General features: G+C 39.0%; 1 protein-coding gene across 4 annotated transcripts in view; it reads right to left on the bottom strand.

Annotated features, from left to right (window-relative positions):
• The window catches only part of CLIP1 (CAP-Gly domain containing linker protein 1), a 73723-nt gene that overhangs the window by 6040 nt on the left and 49344 nt on the right, over positions 1-18339 (bottom strand). For 3 of the 4 annotated variants that reach the window (XM_049805445.1, XM_049805446.1, XM_049805447.1), the window contains 4 exons: positions 14374-14511; positions 12539-12645; positions 9317-9437; positions 3955-4007 (listed from right to left, as the gene is read on the bottom strand). In XM_049805445.1, coding sequence (XP_049661402.1) covers positions 3955-4007; positions 9317-9437; positions 12539-12645; positions 14374-14511 — 419 coding nt within the window. Of the gene's footprint in view, positions 1-1516; positions 1538-3954; positions 4008-9316; positions 9438-12538; positions 12646-14373; positions 14512-15746; positions 18033-18339 lie in introns of all 4 variants that reach the window. The other variant, XM_049805444.1, reaches the window with a different exon arrangement.

The raw sequence follows: 18339 nt of genomic DNA, 5'->3' as shown, positions 1-18339 counted from the left end.
AGAGCACAATTAATGCAATTCTTTCATTGTTAAGATTATACTTGGGAATGGAAGCAGCAAGTGGAGAATCTGGGGTTTAGAGAAGCTGATGCAGCTAACAAATGAACCAAAAGGTTGGTTTTGGTTTTGGTATATTTTTACAATGAGAAAATTAATGTAAGCAGAAACACAACAAATTGCAGACTGCACGATCTTGCCTTCAAATACAAGTTATACTCCTGTTAATAAAAACCAAAAGGGCAACACCATTTAATAGATCTCCTCACCAACCCTGATTCAGCAAAGCACTAAAAGTGTGACAGCAAGCTCTGTGTTCTTCAGCAAGATTACACATATGCTCTTGCCTAACCCATCTTTTTTACATGCTTTGCTGAATTGGATCAAAAGCATAAGGGTGGTGGTGTGGGAAAGAAATGTGCCACCCATGCATGGGACGCTGCTCGCAGAACACAGCCTCCCTCTCCAATCCACAGAGCTGCAAATCCAGTATTTACTGGAAAGTACATCTGAAAGTTGCTGCTCACAAGCTCTGCTGTACCTGAGCCTTCACCCGGGCTTCCCTTTGCTATATACACAGCTGTAGAAGGGCAGATGGAAACCCCAGCGACTCATCATCTCATGCTCAAGAGCTTGTTATTTAGCCAGTATTTCCACTTTTTGGTCAGATCTTCATCTCTGAGATCAAGACGAAACATGTTTTTTATACAAATATGGTTAACTGGCCATTTATTGGACTTTGTTTCAACCACCACAAGCATTTAGGTGGTTGAAAAAGGCAAAGAGTGTAAGCATGTAAATATATATTTACAAATTCAATATAGGAGTCTAGAATTCTATAACACAAGGGGAGAGAAACAAGAGAAGAAAAGAGGAGAGAAAGCAAGAGGGGCAAAAAGGTCCCTGTACCATAGCATTGTTTTTTCTCTTTTACAGGGCAGTCTCTCCAGGAATCATGCTTTACAGCTCCAGTTGGAGGCCCTCTAAAATGCTGAAACTGGAAAACCTACAAATATAGTAGGTATATGTCACTACTACTTATATGTAAGTGTGGATCACAGTTCACTTCCAGCATCAGCTGAGAATCTACCCCACTGATGCTCTCAGCTTCAGTATCATTTGTGGTATTATTCGTATGAGAGATAGTAAATGTAAGAAGCATATGTTGAATGTGAAATAACTACATAGTGATAACTTGCAAGAAAAATCTTGTGGAAACTATTAATTTTATTGGGGGAAAAAAAAAAAGGAAATAGATTCTGTGAACTTAGACTTTTCCCCTGCCAATTCAAGTCCAAAATATCTGCTTGCCAGCAGGGATTAAAGAAAAACAACAAAAAAGACACTGTCATTTCACACACCATTTTAAGATTTCACATTCTTGAGGAGGTTAAACCATGTTTTAGGCAGTGTGTGGAAGTCATGGGAGACAGGTTTTTGTTTTGTTTTAACATTAAAAAAATCACCCAGATTCTTCCCTTACTACAAAAATAAGAAATTCTAAGAATGAAGCAAATACCTTAAACTGTTACTGGGCAAGCTTTAAAAATGCAAGATAACAAGAACCACGTTAGAAACATGGAGTAGAAATGCAAAATACTGTAAGGAAGAACTAAATGTGCACCAAGGCGCTTTTCTGTTTTGGTAAAAAAATATAGACTTTTTTATATATATGTGTGTGTGTATATATATATATATATATATAGCTGAGTATTTTACAAAACAAAAGCAAGACACCAAGGGACAAAGGCAGCCAAAATATGTACAACAACTTTACTTAAAAAAAAAAAAAAATTATTTATTGTAACGTGGATAGACTTTCTTGAGTCTTACCATTAAAGACACACAGATATAGCAAAGGAAGCAAGGGTAGGAAAGGGAAGAGAGAGGAATGAAATGAGTATCGATAAATAGCGCAAGCTTAAAGACAGTAAGACAGTTAGCAACCCACAACGAACCTAATGAGCTGAAGTAACATAGAACCCCCTTAGATTCATAAATATCAAACTCCTGTCACTCCTAACTGGACTATTTCACAGAGGAAGTTGCTAAAGTAGAGGAAGAGAATTCCTGTGGGTGAAAGGAAGGTGAGAAAACTGCTTCTAAAGATTTGACCTAATTGAAACAAAGACGTCTCTTTTTCAGTATCTCAAGTTCTTAAGACAAAAGGAAGAAATCATTGCTCATCTCATCACCAACTTCAGTGGAATTTGGGAATTTAGAGAGACTCTTATTTAATGGGAATTCAGAGAGACTCTCTTTCATTTAATTAGTCCTTCAATCAGCCTGTTTTGTTAGCAAATAATGTCATATACTGGTGTATGTTGACCCCTAGTGGCCTGCAGTCTGCTTCAGTGAGGCTGACTGTTTCTGTTACTTGTTTTATCCTTTCTATTTAAGTTTATTCAACACTGTTGAGGAACATCATAAAGCCAGTCACAAACTTGGGCATCTCAGTGTAACCAACTGAAGGTAAAGTAATCTCAAAATTCACTTTAATGATTTCATAATTATGTAGATTATTTCAGGCAGCTCACATGGCATAAAAACAGAAGGAAAAATCAGAGCCACACACCTTTCTTTTTATAGCTTACTAAAGAATTTGTCTTTTAAAATGTATGCTATGAAACAGAACTGATGGAAAGTACTGAATGGATCTTGGGTCCCCACTCCCTCCTTCCCTTCCTCAAGTAACTTTCAGGACTTACACTATTTAAAATACATGTTTTAAAACATGTTAAATAACAGGCTATAAACAGCATTCTAAGCTGTCAGCAGCACTAATACCCTCCTTTTCCCTCCCTTCGTCTGCATCAAATATGCTGGAGATGATCCTCAGTTGGTGTAAACATACTAATTATTGTGGATGTTGAATGGTCTTTACACCAGCTAAAGATTTCTCTCTTTATTTCTCCTTCACCTCATCTTTAAAAAGTAACTTACACTTACGCTATTCTATGCAGGTAAAGGCTGAGTGATGCAGTTCATAAGGTTGGTTAAAGCTGGACATTCAGCTGTTCACTTGCCTCTCTGTACAACTGATCAAACTCTTACATTCTCTGACGAAGCCTTAGCTTGTGTAACACCCTGCGTGCCTGCTGTCTTTTAGAAAAATGTGAGATATACCAGAGTATGACCCACCTCTCAAAAACCAGATTATTAGGGAATAAAAAATGAATCAGCGTATAATACTGAGTAGCGAAGGATGTGTATGAATACCAAAGTGCCATTCACTGTTCTTTGTTGCGACCATTATAAATTCAGGAAGTTTAACAGGGGTTGGTTTGTTTTTCCTGGAACATGCTTGGTGTCATGGAGAGCTGTGTCTTTTTCTAAGGATTTATATAACTATTTTTGAAAAGCCCACATCTTCCTAAAGGCATTGTGGCACTTAACCAGTTATTAGCGTTCCATACACATATTGCAGAAAGACAGTACGTTTTGTAACTTGGGACCATTTATTGAACAGCACAGTTTACAAATGGATGTCCTGGTCACCCAGGACAAATCTCTTGGTATTTAAAAACAGTGCTGAATGAACTGCAATAACTACTGCCACAATGAACAAAATATCCCAAAATTATGAGAACAATCCATTCAGTACTGAGTAACTGCATCTTTTCTTTTTCTTTCAAAAAAACCCCACCAATCCTTAGCATCACTGTATTTTTCCATTATTCCTTAAGAACCAGACACTAACTGGTTACTGAAAATCAAGAGAACTACTACAATGCAAGAGGTGTGTAACTTACATTAGTACAGTTACATTTCCTTCTCACTTTTAATAAAGCGAATGTGGAAGATGCCATCTATAATCCAGTGTGTCTAACAACCTCAGCACTTTTAACTATGATACAGTAGAAAAGAACCGCTTTCTTAGCAGTGTTTTTGTATTATGTTTTCTGAAGTCTTCTGTAGGACTGTATAGTTAAACACGCATCAGAAAGAACAACTTACCTCTTTTTCATCTCTAGTAACTGGTTATTGAGTACTGATCTCTCCTCTTCCAACTAAAATGCAAGTACAAAAAGACTACAGTTAATACACCAAGGATTGTTTCCTTAGTATAATATATCAGAGCATCACTACCATCATAAAACAAACGTGGGAGAGGCTACAGAGCCTAAAAATCCTCAAAGTAATCGATTTTCTACTAGGACAACACATGCACACAGACACAAATTTTTCAGTGACCCAGTGTATTAGCTAGTCAGGGGCTATTACTGCTTTATATAGTATTTTCATGTCCTGTGCACACAAGAGAGGCGTGAGGTTTATATGATATTTCTGGGCCCCAGGCACACCAAAGAGAATCGTAAGCCTTTGTGAGCCTGGCTATTAAGTTTAGCCCAGTATTGGTGAATTACTGGATTTGCTGTTGTTCTGACCTGGATAATTGTACTACTGATCTGTATTTGTTACTGTACTGTTATTTAGAGATAAATTATTGATCCCTAAGGCTGTTGGTCTGGTGTCTATTACTGTATCCTGAACCTGTAACTTGGCAGAGCCACTTTAAACCCTTACAACTAGTAAGGCCTTCAAGTGAAAAAAATTGTTGCTGCAGTTTGTTGAGGTCCAAACTGACAGGCACACATAGGTTTAGGAAAAGCAAAACAAAACCACCAACCATAATTTGTACAATGAAAAAAACCTGTAAAGCCCCACCACAGAAACATGGGGGTAACTGAACTTCTGATAAGGTTAAGAAATTAAGTATTTTTCAGGCCAATTAATTATTTTTCACCATCTCCTCCTTTCTTTTTAGTCAATGGCCAAAGTCAGCAATTATGGCCCTGCAGAACTGCTTATAGTAGCAACTACCTGTGCCTTGACTTGAAGGCAATCTCTGTTTAGATTTCACAAGCTTTCAGGGCTCATCCCCAAAGTTAGCAAGACATACATTCATAATGGAAAACTCAGAGCCCCAGAACAACAGCAAATAGTGTCTTCTTGACTAAATACTTTTAGCACTTCACAGACAGGCATAGAAAGCATTAAGCAAGCTGCAATGAGAAGGCAGCTTGCTGGCCAGCCTCCAAGATTAGGTTAAATAGAGCTTATCAAGATAAATTGTCTTCTCCATATTTTCTGACAACTTACCTTCTCCTTTCATGTCCTGCAGTGCTGGTAAGCCTTCCAGGTTTAAGATTAATTAGTATCATTTTGCTGGGGCTTAATCAAACAACTTTATTGGCATGAAAAATATATACCAGAAGGGTGTAGAGAGACTTATATTAAGAAGTCTTAAAGCAAATCAAAATGTCTCTCTCAAGGAAAGTAACCACTCTAAGACTGCAGAGCAACCATAGTACTATGGGGGTACGGCCAAATTTTTCCTGCAGGCAAGTCAAACCCAGCAATTTCACCAGCAGCACAAAGTACATCCCCTGTTTCCAAGAATTTTTGTCTGCTTCCTACACAGAAGCAACCTATATGATCTCCTTACATCTGTACAGACTGATGACAAAAAAAAGAGAAGGAAAAAAGAATACGAAAATTCTGAGAAATGTTTCACTTGTAAATCCCAGTGAGCTGCACGCTATTCAGCTGCCTCTCTAGACTGCCCCCCCCCCCCCCAACTATTTTATATGGCCCCCCTCCTCCCTCAGACTCATGCTGCAATCTCTTGTGCATCACACTTTTCCAGCTGGGTTTTTTGACTACTTTTCCTCTACCACCAGCACTAGCATTTCTCTGTGTCACACTGTGTAGCATTAACCTGGCCACGTTCCACAAACAAGTCACTTCATTTCACCCTAGGCTAGCTTAACTTTCTGGTGTTTATGCTCTTGACTGCCACGTGCAATTGGAAAAACCTCATACTGAGATTATTCACCTTCTGCTCCCCAGAGGCCATGTCCACAGAGCTCCATGATGCTCTCTTCCCCACGCCCCCCCCCCCCCAAACACACCCCACCTTTTAATCTTTTTCTTTTAGGAAAAGGTTGTGGTGCCTGTTTAACTTAGAAAATCCTTCAACGTTTGTGGAATGCTCCAAGATTGTGAGCATAAACCCTGCATCTCTCATCCCTTTTAGTTTCCTGGTTGTCTGTGGAGAGATGAATGATTTTTGTACAGACTGAGATAGAAGTGGATTTAAAGGAGAGAAACGTAAAGGAGAACAAGATGTTAAGGGAATCAGGCAGCTTCTAAACCCCTGTTGGAGCTGCACGAGTCATGGATCAAGCCCTGAGCAGCTTTGTGGTAGAAGGGGAGACAGGACACCCCTTCTCTCATCAACATTTCTCCAGCAATCCGCTTACTCTCTCATTAGCCTCAGAACAGACTTCTCACATACCTTTAATAAAAGATAGACCAGCTGAGCTAGTAGATGTTTCTACACTTTGTCCAATTAAATTAAAATGCCCGGGCAGGTCTGAGGCTCCCGAAATACCACAATGAATAATTTGAAGCCAGAAAAGTTCCCCGAGTTCAGTATCTATCTGACTGGGAATCTTTAACTAATTACAGCAGCTAATTATTTATGGATCAACCAATATACAAAAGCACCCCTCAGCATCTTTAGTACAAGACACTTTAACCTTTAGATGTCAGGATAAATCATTCATGAAGGAGTATTCATTAATTTTGCGAAGTGTGTCACATGCAGCCACAGATTCACTAACCCAATTGACTAACACACTTGCTAGAATTTATATAGTCACCATAGCAACTGCTCAAAATACTTAAAACATATGCTTGCTACCTTTCTTACTGCATTTTAATAGGCACATGCACAGAAACTCACACAGACAGAAGTACTGCTGCGTTCTGTGCTTCCCTCCCTGCTGCACAATTTTTCAGTATCCACTACATAAAATACAGCTCCATGAGCAATCCTGCTCTGTGTTAAATATCTTCATTGCCACCATGGACACTTGTTCTCTAAAATCTAATGGCACCATTCTTCATAGTAACATTTTTTCCGCTCCCCATAGACAGCCTGAACCAAGGAAGCCCAAAGCACGCTGCAGCTTGGTGCCTAGACATGGTGTACATTCACCTGAGTGGCAGCAAAGTGGAAGTGGTGGTAGGGATCCCTGAGACTGTGCTAGCCCAAGATAGGGTGGGCTGTGTGATAATCCTCAAGGCCAGCTGGTTTTCTTGCCATTTCATGTAGAGAACCCAGCAGAGTCAAAGGCAGAACAAGGGGGCTGTAAGTTTAGGTTGGGTAAGATCTAAAGAGAACATGAAAAAAGGCCAACCCCTCGGGGGAACAGCAGGTTTCTATCAGACTGAAAAGGATGGTTAGTACTTTACAGGCTCCAGATGAGACAAGGAATGCTTTTTAGGAGCAACCAGGACATACGACAGTTCTGGGCAGGTGGACCACACGTTTCACCAACGAGCGCTGAATGATACTGCTCTGAGAAGAGCTGCACTCGTTAGTTATGTGACACTTGGCAGGAAACCTGCATTTTAAATGACACCATTTTGTCTTTGTTCCTTTTGCCACAACAGAGTTGCCTGGAACACCAAATGCCTCTTCCAGTCTTTTAGGAGGCTGTGCAGTTCACTAGACCTAAAGACACCATAGCCCAAATACTATGTTTAGACCATGCAACAGACAGCATTCCCACGTTTCCAAGATTCAGATTACATCTTCCTCGCAGAAGAGGACCTAATGCAACACCAATGGCTGAAGAAGGCAAAAAGACTGTTTCTCCAAGCTCTAGCAGATCTTCCAGATCTTTGATCTTGGAGCCATCTATTCACGGGCAGAAAAGGCTATGGTGCAAGTGAACTGAGAATACTCCAGTTTGCAAGATGACCAACTAACCCCTGTGTTTCACAGATTACAGCTGTCTATCCTGGCAATGAGAGAAGGATCTCTGCTGACAGATCCACAGTAGGCAGGATGCAGACAGCAGGACTCCTTCGCAAGCTCATCTGGAAGCGACAGAGGCCACAGAATGAGACTGCAGTGACCGCTGCCAGCCTACGCCTTGTGGGCTGAAGGGTCGCTTCCTTTGGACTTCCTGAGTATCAACACTGACTACATACAACAGGCAGAAAGGTTTGACCAATGTTGCTGAATCCTTTTCAAGTTACAACTCCTTCTGAAAATAACAGGTTGCCTCAAAGATTCTGAAGTAATTTAAGAAAACATGTGGGAGTGGAGAGCAGAGCTCCCACTGGCTGTTTAGGATGACAGCGTTCTCTTGCCACACTACTCAGATGCAGCATGAGTCAGTGGTTGAGCCCACACGTCTGGGACTCTCTTTAATCATCTCTAAAGGCTCTTTAGGATGAAGCAGCCATGCGTTACTCCCATCAGCAGCCAAAAGGGTTTAGAAACTGGTCAGATCTGTAGTCACCCATCCTCAGTATTTCCAAACAGGACCTTTGGGGTAAAGTCAGCCTCCTGGCTTTAAAAATATTAGGCTTTGTGGCAGGATGGAAGAGATCTGTTCCACTGTCACTGGGGAACAGGCATACCCCTCTTCTGCACAAGAGCTGTCTCAGAAAGGCAATATATAAATCCACATCATCTACATTCTTGCTTTTGGACAAGATCTTCCAAAGATGTCTTCATGATGTGGCTGTCATCAGAACTGCTCCACAAGAACTAAAACCACTATACTTAAAGGCTGTAAATCTAATTTATCTTTTGGCAAGTACCAGTGTTATAAGCTGTGTAACTAAGCCCATGCTTTAAGATTCCAACAACATGTTCAAGTCTAATAGTAAGAAATAAAAAAATAAAAATTAAAATTTAATAGAGTCTTTTTCTTCCCTATAAACTATGACCACAAAACACACCTTACATTGATTCTGGTCCTCCAGTACCCACTACCTGGCTGCAGCACTGTTCATGTACATGCACAGTATGAAGTTTAAGCAAGCATACATGTGCAAAGCGCTTTTTAGAGACAGAGTCCAACCAAGGAGTTTTAAACAGTATTATGAAATACATCCTTAATACTCTTCTTCTTCGTGGGAAAGGAGAGCAGGAATAAGAAGGAGTATTAAATAGATAGATTTCCTTAGTACTGGGTAGATGGAGATTCTCACAGTTGTATAACAAAATTACTACCGACAGAAATAGCAAGTGTCTGTTAATACATTTGGCTAAAGCAAATTTAATTTACGCTTACTCCCAAGCCTCCTAAGTATCCTTCACAGGTTACATAACCTTCTGTTAGCCTGCAGTTCTAACCTCCCAATGCAGGTGGCTTCCAAATTTATTTTAAAACGTTCTCAGAACAACTAATCTTTCAAGCACAAACATGCAGTGCAACGTCACCCAGGCATCAGCGGAAAGAGCACGCACAGCACTTTCACCATAGATCAGGAAACGTTCCAGCCACTCTACCTTCTGATGACTTGTGACTTCGTCCCTGCTCCTGCCCAGCTCCTCAGCAAGTTTCACGTTCTCCTCTTGCAAAGCTGCAAGCTGCTGGGACTTCTGAGCTGCTGCCAGCTTCAGCGCTTCGCTGTGAGGACAGAGAGTGCATCGTTACCATAGGAACAAGAGAGGCAAGAAAAAACTGTGGGAGAGATTCAGCTTCACAGCTTGGAAAAAATACATCTAGGTCACGTGTCTAATGGGATCTATAATAAAGGTGACAATCTGTACCTCAGATGCACAGGGATAGGTTTTACCCTGAAAAGCAGTAGCAGCGCACAACTCCTTTTCCTTTAAACCTATCAGATACTCAAAGAAATGGAAGGTAAGTTCAGACTGCTAGCTCTGCATGCTTCCAATGGTTAGCAAATGCTTGGGTTTAGACAGACAGGGTAGGGATTGACAAGAGTGTTGGCATGGTTTATAGCCTAGACTTTCTCAGAAGTGAACTCTGGAGCCAGAGGCAAAAGATGAGAATTGGTTAAAAAATAAGGAGCTTACAGATCCCCTTACTTAAATACTCTGTACAAGGTCTGACACCCAAACATACAAGAATGTGCAAGATCACAGGAGGCAAAACAGGAAAGTAATCTATTCCATTACTTTTAACAGATACAAAATTGAAAACGAAACTAAACAATAGCTGAAGAAAAATAATGGATTTGCAGGTTTCATTAGCCTATGTTGCTACTAATGTGTGGTTTCCTTAAAGTAAGTTTATTTTCAACAAATTTTTGAAAAAAATATTTGCATGCCTGCCTGTAACACAAATGACTAACATAAGTTTTCATAAGATTTGACAATATCTTTCAAAAAATAAAAAAAATAAGCTTCATTTCACTAAACAGTATTTTTTATGACTGTGTTTTGTTTTCATAAAAAGGAATCTCAGTACTCCTATGTGCCAATATCACATAGAGTTAAACCCTGACTGGAATATTAAAAATACTTTTATGACTGTGGGAGACAGAAGAACCCATAAGTCAGAAACTTATTCAAGCACTTCAAAATACAAGGACTCTATGGTCTATTACTGGACACATTTAAACAAAAGGAAGTCTGATTTACTTTTTGAATTCAGCATGTAATATGACTAAGATTTCTCAACCATTTCTTCTATCTGGTCTCACCTTAACCAATTTCCAGTCCAATCCACCTAGACTGGATTAAACATGCTAGCTCACATCACTGAACATCGATTCAAATTATCTTGTCATGAAGCTACTTGCTGATGCAGGAACATACCTATTTTTAACCATGATTGTTTGCTGAACTGCAGTACTCACCAGTTCTCCTCTTTTTGCTTTTAGCATTAAAGTGTAGATTTGGGGCATTGTAAAAAAAAAAAAAAAAGCACACAAAATACTGGGGTCAGTTTGTGTGAAATGCTCTCCTGTGTTTAGTGCCAAGGAACTTTAAACTGATAGCTGCAAGTGCACTTGACAGTACACAGTACTAAATGAATACATGATGTCCAGCTGCTATTTCTGCTTTTCTTCATCCTAGTTTTACACAGAAGGCTCTTTTATGAAGGACACCAATGTCACTGTAACATCCTCCCACCTCCAAAATGCACTGCTCTAGAGGCAGCAGCATGGCCCTACCTACACTCAACAGCTCCAGTGGGCAAAATTTTCCTTCTGCTCTCCTTTGCAGAAGCAAGGGGACTACCTTCACCAACTGATCTCTCAAAGGTGTTCTCTCTACCCACATCACTGCTGATCAAAAAGTGCCTATTACCAAGCTAATTCCTTACTCCAATTAAAACAAGGCAACACACAAAAGAATTATGACAACAAAGATCAATTAAAAACCAACTAGAGAAGCTTCTACTTGTCCACTGTCTCTTATCACTGATGATTAGAGGCCACATTCAGCAACAGTCTATGATGTAAGATTAACCTTAAGAAAAACAAAAATAATTTTAAAAACCCACAGAGTGGTCAGGATCATGAGAACACCTTTCAGTGCTGAAGATTTTCAAGGAAGTATCTTCTATAAATAACTTCTGCTTGACAAATTACAGTACAATATATTTTGTCTTCCCATGATACCAGAGTCTACTAGCCCCTTGCTGTTCCAGCATTAGAGCAACTAGTCTGGAAATAATTATTCTGCTTTGGCATTTCTTAGGAGCACTGAGGCAGGTAGGAATTGCTCATGGAACAAAATCCTGCCTTTTCTCAAAGTGGGCTGCTGTCTATACGAGCATGCAGTTTTTTAAAAGCAAGCAGCAAAGCTCATCAGTCATGCAGAAACTTAGTATTAATTCTGTGTGCTGATTTCCTTTGTGCCCTGTCTTCACCTCAGAGCAGTGATTAAGAACTGTCACAAAATGACTTATGGACCTAACAATAATAATAATTAGTCAAAGCTGCTCTTAGCTCTCAGTCCAGGTTCCAGCTCTCACTCCATGAGTCAATAAATTCTTCTTGGAGCACAGGTGGGAACAGAGATTTGTGATTTAATGCATTACATCTCTGAAAGTTGGGGGACGTGAAGGTACTGCAGGGTAGCAATAAATAGGGTGGATTTTTATTCATGGTGGCACACCAAAAGCTTTGATACAACGAGATTCCACAGGACAAATTACTTTACTCCAAATCCATTGCAGTTAATTTGCTTGCATACGGTGTTACAGATCATTAGTTTGGAGTACCTAAGAGGCAGTTTCTCAAACAATAAACGATTAACTCTAGTTTTACATAGTATATATGGCATTTGTATTGTACCAGTTAGAAAATAAGTGCACAGTGGGGCAACAGGCATAAACCGGATAAAGCCGTCAATGAAAAATGAGAGCAGAACCAGGTTTTCTGTAAATAAAGCCACTTAAAACTACTTACCACTCCAAGTGTACTTGTAATTAAATCCAAACAGAATTTCTTTACAATAAAGCTTTTAAAATAATCTAGTGCCCTCAGGTGGCAGAACTCTGTACTTCCTGCAGCAAACAAATTATTTCAAACAATGCTTGGAGTGAAGGATTTTCTTCAACAACCTTCAGTAATTCAGGAGCAACATTCTGATTTCATGTTTTATACATGTCAAACTAATATTTAAGTTTGACCTAATACCTGCTTTATAAGTGCAGATACAGGACAGGTACTGAAAGGCAATTTTTCAAAAAAATGAAAGGTAAATAATTACAAAGGAATGGTTTAACAGATTTAATATTGAAATACTTACAATTCTTTTCTAAGTTCTTCCACTTTCTGGTTCTCCAGATTTAGAAGCTCTTTTGATTTATTAAGTTCCTCTTCATTTTTCAGGTTGTTTTGTTTAAGCATGTCCAACTTAAAGAGGAAAAAAACCCTCATTATACTAATGAAAACTATACAGCTCTTAGGTGTAGCACTTGGAAAAGATACTCAGCAAAATGGGGGCCTGAGCTGAGCTGTTCCACTTTTTCATCTTTAGTCCTTAGATTAATTCAGTCTGTTTGTACTGAGAAGCATTTATCTAACAAAAAATTTTGAGACTTTCTGCATTCAAGTCGAGCTGCACAAAGAATTCAAAGTCCACTGAAGAGCAGCTGACAGTAATCTGATGTATATACCCTGATATAAAAGGTAAAGCTCCAAAGCACCTCTGTTTTAAATGCTATACAATTCAAAGCACCTTTTTTTTTTTTTTTTTTTTTTTTTAATTCGCTTGTTGCAAAAATTAGCTGTTCCCTTGATCTTTATTCCTCTAAGGTAACAAATAAAAAGTTCTGCTTTACCATACCTTAATTTCTGAGAAACAGTAGGCTGAATGTTGTGCTTGCAACCGTAAGAAATGAACTCCTTTCAGAGATCTTGTTGCATGGGACAAATTGCTGTATATCAATTTACTGAGCTTGCATCTACCACGCAAACACAAGCTTGTGAACCTTATTTGTTTGCATTCAGCAACACATTATATTACATAACAGATAATCTTCAGCCATTCTCATGGCATTACAGGACCCTGTGGATTTTTTCTTTAATCCAGAAAGTGAAGCCCTGCCATTATTAACGTCATTGCTTTTAATTCTCAAGTCATCAGATCTCATTGGAAATCATTACTGTTTCAGCACAAGCTGTGGCATTTAGGTTAGCCCAGCTGTCCACTACCCATTATTACAGGAGCTGCAAAAGATGGAAGCCATCAAAAAGAGGCTGCTGGGTGCTCAAGATCTGCAGAAAAGATGCCAGTTCAACGTTAGACTGGGGCAAAAGTGTGAAAGATATTAGTAGGGACATCCTTCCCTTCTTGAAATCCTGAAGTATCACAAAGTGGTGGGAGGACACAGACTGAAAACAGGTCCCTAGAGGAACTGCTGTACATGTTTGACTCTGAAGTTTTTTGGGACCATTGTGCTCATGTACAGTGCATAGCTCAGCAGAATTTGTACCTTGTCACACCACAATTCTGATTAACAGAAAAGTGGAAAAAAGAAATTATAACATTACACATGTCAAGATCACAAAGAAGATGTACAGAGCAAGGAGTGCATTATTGGTGAGAAACAGAGCGATAACTTTTGTGGATTAGGAGCACTGCTACTCTCTCTGCAGCACTTCATCGGAGTGTGAAGTTGTACCCCATGCTTACAGCCAGGGAATTGAAGCAGAGTGGTCACATCTAAGCAACTTATCCAAAGCTATACAGCAAGACTGATTAGTCCTCAAGTCAAACCCATGTCTCTTGATTCTGTGATCTGCAAAAGCTGCTGTAGCATCCAGAACTCCTATTACATAAGATTGGTTTTTTTTTTGCTGCACCAAGACTTAAGGGACACGAATTTACATGCTGTACATACGGTATTTAAAACCACATGCAAAATACAAAAGAACACAGGTCATACGGCTATATAAAGCACCTAGCTTTTGCATCAATATGCACTCATCTACTAAGTTTTCACAAGGCAGTCAAGACTGAATATTGTGGTGGGAAAATGACAGAATCCACTCTTGCCTAATCTAATTCTCTGTAATTCAACAGTTGTTCCTTACAAACTGGGCAAAACTTTTCATATAAAAGCATTTAAATGTGATTACTTCATTCTGTAGCTTCTCGTTTGTCTGTCTAGAGTTCTCCAAAGAGGCCAAAGTTTCAATCTTTTCTTTGTGAATGGCATCCTTCTCTTTGGTCACCTTCTCCACAGTCTGGAAAACATCTTCTGCCATTTTGGCAGCCTATATATAAAGGAGGGGGGGGGGGAGGGGAGGGGAAAAAAAAAAAGGTATTACCCAAAGGGACCTCTGAAAGCAAAAGATGAACCACAATACTTTATGCACAGCTCCACGGTTTACCAGCTGCTTTCCAATTAAATAAGGACTTCAACTGGGAATTTCTTTGCATTTTGAAGCTGCATAAAGTATAAAAATAAAGGGACATGAGAAGATTAAATTCCATGCGGAAATAGATCATAACCCCATGCTTGTGTCACCACCGAGGAAGCCCGTTTCTTCAATTCCTGGATTTCTCATTACCACCACTGTGATTGCTCTTAGACTTCTAACCACTTTAGACAGTAGTAGTTCAACAGATATTCACTTCCAACAGACTGCTCTATTTTCAGAAAATGTGGAATTATAAAAAGCTGTTAAAAATTTGAAAAATAATTAAAAATTAAATAGGAGATAAACCCAATTATCACATTATTTCAGTGTTGCTCATTATGCCCTCATAAAAGGAAACACTTCACAAGAATATTAAAATACTTAGGAAGGCATAATGCATTCCTACAGGATATCTTGATTCCAATTTGTATTCAAAGTGATTTTATGGGCTTCACGCCCCACAAACCGAAATTCAAAATACTTCACAGAATTTGTTGGTGGTGAATACAAAACACTTCTGTGAATAAAAAGAACACCAGAATTGTCAATGTCTTTAACAGACTGAAAGTCCTATAATGTAAATTTAAATGGTTCTCTTACACTGTTTTTTATCCAATTACATTTACAGGAGGAGTACATTGTTTTATATTTTTTTGAGTAACTCAAATCTGTAGTTTGTTGTAATTTAACATAAAATTGCACAAAGATCTAATCTAAAACCTCATCTATTACTACTCTAGCTTTTAAGCTGCAGAGTACTTCAACAGGAGGTGCTCAATTTCTCCCGCCAGATTCAGGAAACAAAACTTCCTTTTATTCACAGTTTACATTGTTTTCTTGCAACATTCAGCAACAACATAGGCTTTTATATTTAGGAATTTTTTTTTTAAATATTAAAGTGTCTTTCAGACTCACAGTTACAACTTGGAAAAAACCCCAAAGTAATATATTGAGAGAGACCATTATTCCAGTCTGTTTATACTGAGATGAAGTGCTGATTGTGCAATGAAGTGCAGAGAGGAAACCATTGTGTTAGTGCTCAGTATTAGTAAAACCATATTCGATTGTTTAACTATGTGTTTCAATACCTCATTTTTTTGTGCTACTGTTTGGGCCTGGAGAGTCTCAATTTCTTTTACTTTCAAAGCCAGATTGTTCATCTCCTCCTGCAGCATCTGATTTTTACCCTGACAGACCAGCAATTTGCCTGAAAGGTCACTATTAGTTTGTTCTAAAAGTGCTACTTCCTCGTGCAGTTTATAATAATCCTTGGAGAATTTCTCCTTCTGTTTTAGTATTTCTTCCTTCATGATGAGCAGACTCCTCTGTTCAGCAAGCAGGCTGTCATTTTCGTGAAGTAACTTTATTCTCTCCTTCTCTGTCACCTCGTGCTTGTGTTGAAGATCATGTAGCCTCTCGGAGACACAGCTGTGCAAGTCCTGGAGCTCCACTTTTGATTTAGACAAGGAAGCAAAGTCACTCTTCAGTCGTTCGATACTGGAAGCAAGCCGCTCTGTCTCTGCAAAGAGGGTTTCTTTTTCTTTAATTATTTCCACCAGTTTAGTTTCAGATTTTTCTTTCTCCTGAAATAGAACTTCTTTCTCAGTCAGAAATGCTTTATTTTTGTCTGTCAGCTCCTCTATCTCCTTCTCCAAGAAGCTGATGTTGCTTTGAAGTTCCATACGTTCCAACAAAAATGATTCCTTGTCCAGTTTTCTAGCTTCCTTTTCTATGGTTAAGTTTTCTTTCATAATCGCAACCTCGCCATTTAATTTCTGACACTTATCTTGCAATTCAGTTCTCTCTCTGGTCAGCATTTCCCTATCAGAGGAACAGGTTTCGAATGAAGATGCCAGGACCTGCTTGGCATGTGACACAGCAGCTAGTTCATTTTCTAATGTTCTTTTGGCATCCTGGGCCTCTTTCAGAAGATCTGAAAGGTCACATTTACAGGCTATTAGCTCTTGATTTTCTAGAGTCTTCTTACTTAGGTCTTCCTTGAGGGTTTCAATAGAATTTTGGAGCATGGTATTCTCTTTGGCCAGAGCTCTCTTGGCTGAGACGTCCAGTTCATGTTCTCTCTTCATATCAGAAATCACATTTGCAGAAAACTTGTTTTCATCAAGAAGTTCTAAGTATTTGTTCTGCAATTCATTCTTATCTTGGAGAAGAGTTTCATTGTGCTTTTCAAATTGCAACAACTTATGAAAAACAGATTCCTTTTCCAAGTTCAGTTCGTTTATTTTCTCAGTGAAGACTCTCTCAGCAAGCACAGCATCTGCTGTGGCCTTAGCAAGCTTTTCAGCAACTGCCTTATTTTCATTTAAAAGTTCCTCCCTTTCAGCCAAAAGCCTTCGTTCTGATGAAGAAAGAGCCTCTTTCTCTTGAAGTAATTGAACACATTCAGAATTGGATATCTCTCTTGAGGCTTTCATTTCCTCAAGAAGACAAGAGAGACTAGCAAGAGAATCCTTCAACTCCATATTGTCTTTCATTGCTTTTTTAAGTTCTTTATGTTCAGTCTCAAGTTCTGTTTGCATCTTTTCCCTCCTTACTTTTAATGCTTGGTTTTCACTAACTGTATTGTCTAAACTCACACGCAGCTCTTCTATGCTTTTAAGGAGCATCTCCTTCTCAGACTGCAGACTCTGACTTGTCTGCAATAGACAGTCCATTTCATTTTTTAAGGCTATATGTGTATTTTTAAGATCTGAGTGTTTACCTATGGCTGAATCTCTCTCTGCAGTCAGAGTTGAAAGTTCTTGCAGTAGCTCTCTTTGATCTCTGGCCAGGGCCTCACAAGAACTTTCCAGCTTCTGAATAACATCATCTTTGTCTTTAACAACTGCATCCTTCTCTTCCAAAAGTTTCTTCTGATAATGGTTCAGTTCTTCCCATTCTTTGATATGTTTCTGACATACCACATCCACAGCATCTTTGTTGGCCTGAAGTTCTTTCAGCTGTTGGAGCAAGGTTGACTCTGAAGACTGGAGAGCATGATTTTCTTGAGTTACCTTCAGGAGGTCTGCCTGTGCTGCCTCTACTTCAGAAAGTAATTTGCTTTTCTCAGAAATTAGGGCTACCTTTTCTGTGCTTTCCTGTTGGCTTTTGGCCTCAGCTTCTTCCTTCTGCTTCAGGATTTTTTTGTTTTCTGAATTAAGTTCTTCATTTATTGTCCAAAGTTCTTCTTGGTCTTGTTGCATTAATGAAATCTTTGATTCCAATTCTAGAAGTTTTGATAACAAGGAACCTCTCTCTAATTTTAAAGTATTCCCCTCCTGTGCCAAAGTCTCTTTTTCTGATATCAACTCCCTCATCTTGTCTGACATTAGTTCAATTTCTTTTCTGGCTGATGCTAACATAGAGCTTAAGGACTAAAGAAACAAAGTCAGGGAGAAGGGAAAACAAAAATGGAGTCAAGCAGACAAATGAGAAACATGGTTTAAGGGCAAATAGAGCTATTGTAACTTAAGTTTTAAAAAAAGTGTATACACTGACACACAGTCCCTGTGCGAACTCAACTGTTGACAGCCACCCCTGATATTTCATTACAAAACACCCACCATCCACAAGAAAACTTTACAGTGGTTAATAAAAATAATAAAATAATAATAATTTAAAAAATGGTTTAAAGATTCCTCCACACAAGACTCTCATCTTGTTTTTAAAACTACTCTCAAC

The sequence above is a fragment of the Accipiter gentilis genome, chromosome 7 (assembly GCF_929443795.1).
Source record: "Accipiter gentilis chromosome 7, bAccGen1.1, whole genome shotgun sequence".
NCBI classification, from domain to species: Eukaryota; Metazoa; Chordata; class Aves; order Accipitriformes; family Accipitridae; genus Astur; species Astur gentilis.
Note: the sequence above shows the minus strand (reverse complement) of the source record. Positions and strands in the feature narration are given on the sequence as shown.